This window comes from Arachis ipaensis, chromosome B09, assembly GCF_000816755.2.
Source record: "Arachis ipaensis cultivar K30076 chromosome B09, Araip1.1, whole genome shotgun sequence".
NCBI lineage: Eukaryota > Viridiplantae > Streptophyta > Magnoliopsida > Fabales > Fabaceae > Arachis > Arachis ipaensis.
Window position 1 is genome coordinate 49,289,079 of NC_029793.2, and position 11,253 is coordinate 49,300,331.

General features: G+C 38.9%; 1 protein-coding gene across 1 annotated transcript; it reads right to left on the reverse strand.

Moving 5' to 3' along the window:
* On the reverse strand, positions 5,222-5,967 carry LOC107615468. The gene is made up of 2 exons (XM_016317527.1): positions 5,305-5,967; positions 5,222-5,263 (listed from the first exon to the last, which is right to left on the reverse strand). Exons 1-2 carry the CDS (start codon positions 5,965-5,967, stop codon positions 5,222-5,224), a joined length of 705 nt encoding a protein of 234 aa, XP_016173013.1.

Sequence of the window (11,253 nt, forward strand, 5' to 3'; positions counted from 1 at the left end):
AGCTTGACACTTGACAATGGGCTCTCATGGAGCCTCACAGATGTTCAGAGCATTGTTGAGACTCCCCAACACCAAACTTAAAGTTTGGAGTTCAACACCACACCAAACTTAGAGTTTGATTGTGAGGGCTCTAGTTGACTCTGTTTTGAGAGAAGCTTACTGTGCCTCTTTTCCATGTTTATAGAAGGGTAACCTTGAGTTGTAAATACAAGGGAGTCCTCATTCAATTGAAGGACTAATTCGCCTCTGTCAACATCAATCACAGCTCTTGCTGTGGCTAGGAAGGGTCTTCCAAGGATGATGGATTCATTCTCATCCTTCCCAGTATCTAGGATTATGAAATCAGCAGGGATGTAAAGGCCTTCAACCTTTACTAGTATGTCCTCTACTTGTCCATAAGCCTATTTTTTGGAATTATCTGCCATCTCTAATGAGATTTTAGCAGCTTGTACCTCAAAGATTCCCAATTTCTCCATTACAGAGAGTGGCATGAGGTTTATCCCTGACTCAAGGTCACATAGAGCCTTCTCAAAGGTCATGGTGCCTATGGTACAAGGTATTAGGAACTTTCCAGGATCCTGTTTCTTCTGAGGCAACGTCAGTTGATCCAGATCACTTAGTTCATTGGTGAACAAGGGAGGTTCATCTTCCCAAGTCTCAATACCAAATAATTTGGCATTCAGCTTCATGATTGCACCAAGGTACTTGGTAACTTGCTCCTCAGTAACATCCTCATTCTCTTCAGAAGAGGAATACTTATCAGAGCTCATGAATGGCATAAGGAGGTTCAATGGAATCTCTATGGTCTCTAGATGAGTCTTAGATTCCTTTGGTTCTTCAGAGGGAAACTCCTTATTGATCACTGGACGTCCCAGGAGGTTTTCCTCCTTGGGATTCACGTCCTCCCCTTCCTCTTTGGATTCGGCCATGATGGTTATATCAATGGCCTTGCACTCTCCTTTTGGATTTTCTTCTGTATTACTTGGGAGAGTACTAGGAGGGATTTTAGTGATCCTTTTACTCAGCTGGCCCACTTGTGCTTCCAAATTTCTAATGGAGGACATTGTTTCATTCATGAAACTCACAGTGGCCTTAGATAGATCAGAGACTAAGTTTGCTAAATTAGAGGTATTTTGTTCAGAGTTCTCTGTCTATTGCTGAGTGGATGATGGAAAAGGTTTACTATTGTTAAACCTATTTCTTCCACCATTATTAAAGCCTTGTTGAGGCTTTTGTTGATCCTTCCATGAGAGATTTGGGTGATTTCTCCATGAGGGATTATATGTGTTTCCATATGGTTCACCCATATAATTCACCTCTGCTATTGCAGGGTTCTCAGGATCATAAGCTTCTTCTCCAGAAGATGTTTCTTGAGTACTGTTGGATGCAGCTTGCATTCCATTCAGACTCTGAGAAATCATATTGACTTGCTGAGTCAATATTTTATTCTGAGCCAATATGGCATTCAGAGTATCAATTTCAAGAACTCCCTTCTTCTGAGGCGTCCCATTGCTCACAGGATTCCTCTCAGAAGTGTACATGAACTGGTTATTAGCAACCATGTCAATGAGTTCTTGAGCTTCTGCAGGCGTTTTCTTTAGGTGAATGGATCCACCTGTAGAAGTATCCAATGACATCTTAGCTAATTCAGATAGACCATCATAGAATATATCCAGGATGGTCCATTATGAAAACTGCTGCATCAGAGAAACTAATTGAGGTTTCAGCTCAAAATTGTTTGCTCCAATGGTGGGGATGGAGATGCTTCTTCCATGTAAATTGGAATTAGGTGCAGTAAAGTCACCAAGCATCCTCCTTGAATTATTATTATTTTCGGCTGCCATCTTCTCTTCTTGTTCGAAAATTTTTGAAAGCTGATTGCTGGATTGTTGTAATTTAGCTTCTCTTAGTTTCCTCTTCAGAGTCCTTTCAGGTTCTGGATCTGCTTCAACAAGAATATTCTTGTCCTTGCTCCTGCTCATATGAAAAAGAGGGAACAGAAAAATAATAATAGGGATCCTTTTTACAACAGTATAGAGGTTCCTATGTGAGTAGAAGAAAAGAAGAAGAAAAGAATGTAATGTAAGGAAAGAAACACAAGGGTGAGGAGAGCAGAGATGTGAGATGAAGAAAGGTGTTAGTAGATGAATAAAGAAATAGAATGAGATGAGAGAGAAAGAGAATTTTCGAAAATTATTTTTGAAAAATGGTTAGTGATTTTCGAAAATTAAAAGAAGAATTAAATTAAAATTGAATTTTGAAACAATTAGTTAATTAAAAAGAATTTTTGAAAAAGAGGGAGATATTTTTGAAAATTAGAGAGAGAGGGTTAGTTAGGTAGTTTTGAAAAAGATAAGAAATAAACAAAAAGTTAGTTAGTTAGTTGAAACAAATTTTGAAAATCAATTTTGAAAAGATAAGAAGATAAGAAGTTAGAAGGGATATTTTAAAATCAAATTTTTGAAAAAGATAATATTTTTAAAAAGATATGATGGAAAAGATATGATTTTGAAAAAGATAAGATAGAAAGATATTTTTGAAAAGATATGATTGAAATTAGTTTTGAAAAAGATTTGATTTTTAAAATCACAATTAATGACTTGATTCACAAGAAATCACAAAATATGATTCTAGAACTTAAAGTTTGAATCTTTCTTAACAAGCAAGTAACAAGCTTGAAATTTTGAATCAAAACATTAATTGATGATGTTATTTTCGAAAATTATGTGATAAAGATAAGAAAAAGATTTTTGAAAAATATTTTTAAAATTTTAGAAAATAACTAAGAAAAATGAAAAAGATTTGATTTTTGAAAAAGATTTTGAAAAAGATAAGATTTTTAAATTGAAAATTTGATTTGACTCATAAGAAACAATTGAATTTTTTTAAAAATTTTTGAAAAAGTCAATCAAAATTTTTGAAATTTATGAGAGAAGAAAGGAAAGATATTTTTTTTATTTTTGAATTTTTAATGATGAAAGAGAAAAATATGAAAATGATGCAATGCATGAAAATTTTGGATCAAAACAATGAATGCATGCAAGAATGCTATGAATGTCAAAATGAACACCAAGAACACTTTGAAGATCATGATGAACATCAAGAACTTATTTTTGAAAATTTTATATGCAAAGAAAACATGCAAGACACCAAACTTAGAAATCTTTCATGTTCAGACACTATGAATGCAAGAATGCATATGAAAAACAACATGCAACGCAAAACCATATAATATGAAGATCAATCAAGAAGGGTTATCAAGAACAACTTGAAGATCATGAAGAATACTATGAATGCATGATTTTTTTCGAAAAATGCAAGATGAACATGCAATTGACACCAAACTTAAAATCTGACTCAAGACTCAAACAAGAAACACAAAATATTTTTTTGATTTTTATGATTTTCTAAATTTTTTTTTTGTATTTTTCAAAAATTAATTTGAAAAAGAAAAATAAGGATTCCAAAATTTTTAATATGAATTCCAGGAATCTTGTACACTTAGTCTAAAGCTCCAATCTGAGGGTTAGACATGGCTTAATAGCCAGTCAAGCTTTAGCATGTAAATCTTTTGGATCTGGAACAGCAGCAGGTGGATTAGCAACAACTAGCTTGCTCTTGATAATGATGGGTTGGAAGCCCCAGTCTAAATGAATTTAGACATGGCTTTACAGCCAGTCAGGCTTCAACATGCTTCATGAAACTCTAGAATTCATTCTTAAAAATTCTGAAGAACAATATATTTTTGAAAAGATTTATAATTTTTTTTGAAAAATTTTTTGAAAATAAAACAAAAAGAAAATTACCTAATCTGAGCAACAAGATGAACCGTCAGTTGTCCAAACTTGAACAATCCCTGGCAACGGCGCCAAAAACTTGGTGCACGAAATTGTGATCTCAGGAAACGGCGCCAAAAACTTTGTACGCACGTCTTAATAAATCGTTTTTCATTCACAACTTCGATACAACTAACCAGCAAGTGCACTGGGTCGTCCAAGTAATAAACCTTACGTGAGTAAGGGTCGATCCCACGGAGATTGTTGGTATGAAGCAAGCTATGGTCATCTTGTAGATCTCAGTCAGGCGGATATCAAGTGGTTATGGAGTTTTCGAAAATAAATAATAAATAGGCAGAAAATAAAGATAGAAATACTTATGTATATCATTGGTGAGAATTTCAGATAAAGGTATAGAGATGCTTTCGTCCCTCTGAACTTCTGCTTTCCTGCTGTCTTCATCCAATCAGTCCTACTCCTTTCCATGGCTGGCTTTATGTAAGAACATCACCATTGTCAATGGCTACTTTTCATCCTCTCTGTGAAAATGGTCCGATGTGCTGTCACTGCATGGCTAATCATATGAAGGCATCACCGTTGTCAATGGCTGTTAGAAGAGGAATAAGTTGAATTGAATAGAAAAACAGTAGTACTTTGCATTAATTCATGAGGAACAGCAGAGCTCCACACCTTAATCTATGGAGTGTAGAAACTCTACCGTTTGAAAATACATAAGTGAAAGGTTCAGGCATGGCCGAGAGGCCAGCCCCCAATCGTGATCAATATGATCTAAAGATGAACTAAAAATCATAAGATGTCTAATACAATAGTAAAAAGTCCTATTTATACTAAACTTGTTACTAGGGTTTATAGAGATAAGTAATTGATGCATAAATCCACTTCCGGGGCCCACTTGGTGTGTGCTTGGGCTGAACTTGAATGTTACACGTGTAGAGGCTCTTTCTGGAGTTGAACGCCAAGTTGTAGCGTGTTTTTGGCGTTCAACTCTAGTTCGTGACGTGTTTCTGGCGTTTAACTCCAGACTGCAGCGTAGAACTAGTGTTCAATGCCCTTTTGCATCGTCTAAAATCGGCCAAAGTATAGACTATTATATATTTCTGGAAAGCCCTGGATGTTTACTTTCCAACGCAATTGAAAGCGCGCCATTTTGAGTTCTGTAGCTCCAGAAAATCCACTTTGAGTGCAGGGAGGTTAGAATCTAACAGCATCAGCAGTCCTTCTTTAACCTCTGAATCTGATTTTTGCTCAAGTCCCTCAATTTCATCCAGAAAATACCTGAAATTACAGAAAAATATACAAACTCATAGTAAAGTCCAGAAATGTGAATTTAACATAAAAACTAATGAAAATATCCCTAAAAGTAACTAGATTCTATTAAAAACATGCTAAAAACAATACCAAAAAGCGTATAAATTATCCGCTCATCAGTCTCCCCTACTAAGCCTGGCATGACTGATCTCATCCTCCTAACCATCACTTTGGAAATTACTTTATATACACAACCTACCATGCTGATCGGCCGAAGGTCCTTGATCTCCTTAGCTCCGGTAAACTTAGGTGCTAGGGCCACCCAAGTAATATTGGACTCAGAAGGTAACCGTGACGATCGAAAGAAATCCTGAACAGCTGTCATGAACTCAGCACCAATATCATGCCAGCACTTCTTAATGAAATTCATATTATACCCATCACTCCCTGGAGCCTTGGATGATTCGCAATCCCAGACGGCTTCTCTAATCTCCTCCATTGTCGGTATTCTCTCCAGAGCTATCGAATCTTCTTCATCAATCCGATTTACCAGGCCGTCCCTAAAACCCACTACCGGTAATCTCTCCTGGTGATATAACTCTTTATAAAAATCTCTGATAGTAATTTTGATCCGAGCTTGATTTCTTACCAACCTACCATGAATTACTAGAGCATCAAGTCTATTGTTCCTCCTTCTTGCTGATGCCAAGTTGTGGAAGTACCTAGTGTTCTTATCCATATCCTTTGCATGCCTGGAGCGTGACATCTGCTTCCAGTGTATTTCTTTCCTGACATACCACTGCTTGCAACAGCTTACTAGTGCCTTCCTTCTAGCCTCCACTGTTTCATGATAAACTCCATTTCTTGCCAACTCGTCTATCTTCCTGATTTCCTCTTCAAAACGCTGAATTTTCTTATCCATGTCCCTAAAATTGTCCTAATGCCATCTTCCCAGAGGTACCATTAAAGCCTTCAACTTATCTGTGAACCGTGCCTCACCAAGATTCCTCCATTCTTCCTTGACCATCCTTAGGAAACCATCATGTGTAAACCAGGAATCTAAGCTACGAAAGGGCCGTGGACCATCTCTGGATATGGTATCTTCCACTATAATCGGACAGTGATCTGACAGGCTTCTCGATCCCTCTTTTAATCGAATCTCCAGAAACTCCTCCGTCCATTCTACACTCACTAGGACTCTATCAATGCGACTGTAGGAGCGGCCTCTAAACCAAGTAAACTTACGATCATGCAGTGGTAGATCCACTAGCTGCATATCTTGTACCCAAGACTTGAAGTCTTCTACAGACCCTGTTAACCTATCCTGTCCTTTCCTCTCTTCAACCTGTACAACCTCCTTGAAGTCACCCATGTAACATATCGGGACTTAACATACACCAGCTATAAAGCTCAGTTCCTCTCAGACAGCAAGTTTTTCCGCTCTATTATGAGCACCATATACTGAATAGAACGCACAAGGAAAATCATTTTTCAATAGGACTCCTTCAACATATAAACATCTCTCCTCTTTATAGCAATTGTTCATTCTAAATAGCATAATATCGCACATTAACACTAGCCCCCCGGACATGCCTTCTGATCCTACATACTCCCATCCTACAGCATCGCTCCCCCAAATACGTACTACATCAAACTTAGTCACAACAGGCATTTTAGACTTAATCAAACCTAACATATTCAACTTCTGTTTCTTTTTGAGATCTTTAATCATACTCAGCTTACCAACCCCCCTAACCCCCTAACATTCCAAGAGCTAAAAATCATTTTAAACCTTTAGTACACACCTTTTTGAGCTTTTTCGGTCTGCATCTACGCGCCTTTTCTTTCTGCTTAGCCAACCTCCTCTTTTAGGCAAGCGTTTCATTCTGTTTTTGTAGAATCGCCATAATGTCGTCATCTTCATCGCACTGCACTGCTCCGGATTCTACTGCTAGTTCCCATGCCCTTTTATTCTCGATCATTTGCTCTTCTCTTTCCAGAGCCTTACTATCACTGAGTCCCTTGTGCCCGCTGTTGGTATCCATCCCTGGCCCATTATCGCCACCACCCTCCTTAAATCTTGCAGTAGCCAGAGGCATATCCTCTTCTAATGCTTCGTCACTGACTTCAAGAAAGTCATCCCGGCCGTCCGTAGCATCCTTCCCCGGTGCTAAAGTCGTCTGCTGGGTCAATCTCTCGACCCCAACTTCCCTGGAAGAGCCTAATCTTATCATCACCGGTGCCGAGGTCATTGAAGGCTTAGGGAGAACACCCGTTGATTCCAACTCATCCGTACGGTGCCCAGTCACAGCTTCAGTCACGTCGCGCTCAGCCCGTCGTCGGTCTTGCTCGCCAGCTCGTGCACCTCCTTCGCCTCGTGGTCCCGTCTCGTCACTGATGACAAGTCATCTTAGCCTAGTTTCACTAGTCTTTTTCTTTGTTTTCATTTAGTTTTATGCACTTTCTTAAGCCACAAGTAAGCCAATTGGGTGGAATTTCATGTTTCCTTAGATTCAATTAACTATGGATGAATTGATGCATTTTCATGAGTTTTATACCATAATTGCTTATATGACAAGAAAAAGAATAACTCTCATGATTAGAGCATAGCTTTGATGCAAATGTTGGTTGATGATAGGTGGAATAAAGCTTGGAAGAAGGTTGCAAGAATGGCTTGAAAAGAGGGATTCACGTTTGAGCTAACGTTTGCCTCAAACGTTAACTCAAACGTGAGAAGCAGATGAAGAACACCCTGGAGAAGAGCCAACGTTTGCGCCAACGTTTGCCTCAAACGTTGAGGCAAACGTTGGCTGAAGAAGGAGCAAGGGATGGCAACATTTGAGCCAACGTTTGCCTCAAACGTGAGGTCAAACGTTGACCACATATGAGCAAGGAGAAGCACCCCTGGAGCAAACTAACGTTTGCGCCAACGTTTGCCTCAAACGCGAGGTCAAACGTTGGCACCATAAAAGCAAGGAAGAGCACCTCTGTTTGATGCATTGAGTGAGCCACGTTTGCGCCAACGTTTGCCTCAAACATTGGGCCAAACGTTGGCCAAAAAGAGAGCATGGGGAGATCCACGTTTGAGCTCACGTTTGACCTCAAACGTTGAGCCAAACGTGGATGACAGCATCTCGGCCTAGCTGCATAATTTTACACAAGTAACGTTTGAGTCAACGTTTGCCTCAAACGTTGACTCAAACGTGAATGGTTCATTGCCCGGTTCACTAATGGATTTCTTCCCAACACCAAGAGCAATCAACGGAGGCCACTATCAACCCAATTCCATCAAGACTAAAGGCCCAATTCATGGCTTAATGATCATTTGAAGAAAGTGTATAAATAGCTTAGGATTTGAAGTTTTAGGAAGCTTTTTCGTTTTAGAGTTTTCTTTAAGAATTTTCATAGTATTCACAGTAGAGAACTTTTGGTTTTTGAGCTATTTGGAGATTTAGAGTCTTGAGTGTTGAAGAATTGAGGAAATTCTGTCTCAATCTCACCTTGAGATCTCTTTTTGTTTCTTTCACTGCACCATTGGAGAATTGAGATTTGAATCCAAGTTTTCTTCTGTTTTGATTTTTAATCTCTTGCAATTGAATTCTAAATTTGGATCTAAGAAGGCAGTGAGATCTAGACTTGGTTATCTAGTCTCTTGAGTCCTGAGATCTACATCTTTCAATTTCAATTTCCTTGTTGCATTGCTACACCAAGTTTATTTTCATTTGCATTTAAGATCCGGTTCAATTAGATCCATCTTCTACGTTTCTGTTTGTTGAGATTTACTGCTCTCTTGTTTAATTTTTGCAATCCCACATCCCTGATCCATTTACAATTCAAGCCATTTATATTTTTTGTATTCTAAGATTCTGCAATTTACATTTCTTGCATTCTAAGATTCTGCAATTTACATTTCTTGCGTTCTAAGTTTCTGCCATTTAATTTCTTGTTCTTTAAGATTCAGCACTTTTATTTTCTGTTCTCTTTAATTTCCTGCAATTCACCCCTCTCCCTTTACTTTTCATGCAATTTAATTTCTGTTAATCACAAATCACTCAACCAACTCTTGATCCGCTTGACTAAATCAACCACTAAACTAAAATTGCTCAATCCTTCAATCCCTGTGGGATCGACCTCACTCATGTGAGTTATTATTACTTGATGCGACCCGGTACACTTGCCGGTGAGTTTTGTGTCGGATCGTTTTCCGCACATAGCATCCAGGTTCTGTCCTTCAAGGCGGGCGCGTGCTGCGGTGCACGACCCAGGAGATGGAGAGCACCCATCTGCATCTATAAGGAGCTCGACCCGACCCGCCCGCCTAATGCAGTCTTGCGTGTCCTTCACCGCATCCTCTGGGCCTGCAGTTAATGAGGAGCAACCCAATCTCCTTCCCTCATCCCTTGTGCCACCTGATGTATTATTGGGCCAGCCCTTAAGTCCTTTTTGCTTCTATTTTTTTCCACAGCCACTAACATTCAGCCCATCAAACCCATAATCCCAACTAACGGTTTTTTAAGATTCAGCATCAGTGAGGAAATCATTAGATCCCTTGAAATCTGTTAATCCCTCCATAACAGAATCATCCGTTACCTTCGCAGTGTTAAATTCAATTAAGTTACAATAACTCCACTCATTCAAAATTTTTTCGAGAATTACCAGTCTACCCTTTTCAGCTTAGCATTGTCATCAACCCATCAACCACCGGATCTCCACTTGCCACTGGTACTATCGAATTCAACCTGCTTGTTCCCAAAATTTTGCATGCTTTTGGGAGACCAGAAGTGCTAACATCCTCAAGATGACACTGCGATCCATAACTCTCATGTCCAACCTCCTTAACTAGGACGTCGAACCCACTAGTACCAACGATGATGTGAATCCACTCGTTGATAATGTCCATAATACAAGTGTCAATTTGTATCCATCTCACACTGAAGGAGAGACATGATTTTGTAGCTTCATCGCACCCTACAACTTCGCCCCATTGACTACCAATAAGCTTAAACGTCTCCACGGACCACGTAAGCAACGGGACACCAAAACATTCTAGCCATACCCTTTGGGTTTCACTATGCTCCTCTTCATCCCACCTCCAAATTCTATGGAAGAACTTCAGAATATTGTTTATTTTAAACATGAAGGCTTCTTCAGCACTTAAAATGCTATCAAACGTCAGGAGAGCTTTGTATGCTCCGAGTTCTCGTACCTCCACGACTTGTGGTAGATTCTTACCTATCATGGCTCTCAGAGACTTATAGTCAATAGCCTTAGTTGTACCGCCTATTAGACTTCTCTGCAACCAAACCAGGTTCTCTTTTGCCACAGGCACTTCCATCTTCTTCGTCCACCCATTGCCGTGAGGGTCTTTTTTTTTTCCTCTTTCCTCCGCTCTTTCACCTCTGTCCTTGGATCTCTTTGGCTAACCTCAAGTTGAGTTTGAACCTTAGTTGTATTCTGAATGGCAAGTGCCACCTGATGCCTCTGAGTATTCGTTACTTCCTTCATACGTCGATACCGAGCTTCTCCTACCGAGACAACCTTGCCCCGTAGCCTCATTCTATTCATTTTCGCAATGGCCTTAAGAGCTCCACCCTTTGTTGTATACCGGATGAAAGCAAAAATGTATGTTACCATTTTTTTGTTTTCTTGATAAGTAAATATCATTTACGCATCCTGTCCAGTTGAACAAATGATACAGTTCCGTCTTCGATATATCTTCAGGAAGATGTTCTACAAAGATAGAAAATGACTCGTTTTCCAAGCGGTAGTACTCTTCTCGATTCCAAACCCTAGGATCTCTATTTAGATGCCTAGTGCTACCCCTCCCAGTGTTTTCCACCCATCCCCTCTCTCTCTCTCTCTCATCTCTATACTTTTTTAAAATAAAATAATATTCAATCAACTGTTTAATTCCTTTTAAACTAGTAACAAATCAATATGTATTTCACAGATATTTCAGTCACAATAGAGTCTTTGATTTGGCACAATCATGAATAGCGAGCTATACTAAAATAAACCTCATTTTTTATTTTAGTCATTGAAAATTAGGATGGAAATTGTTGCATGTTATCATTGCTGGCTATCATCTCATACAACCTCTTGATTTTAACCACTTCAACACAATTCAACAATATGTGAAGATGTACCGAATTTAATTTTTCAAATGTTAGCCACCTATCCTCTCTCTTACCCCCTACAACACCAGGTT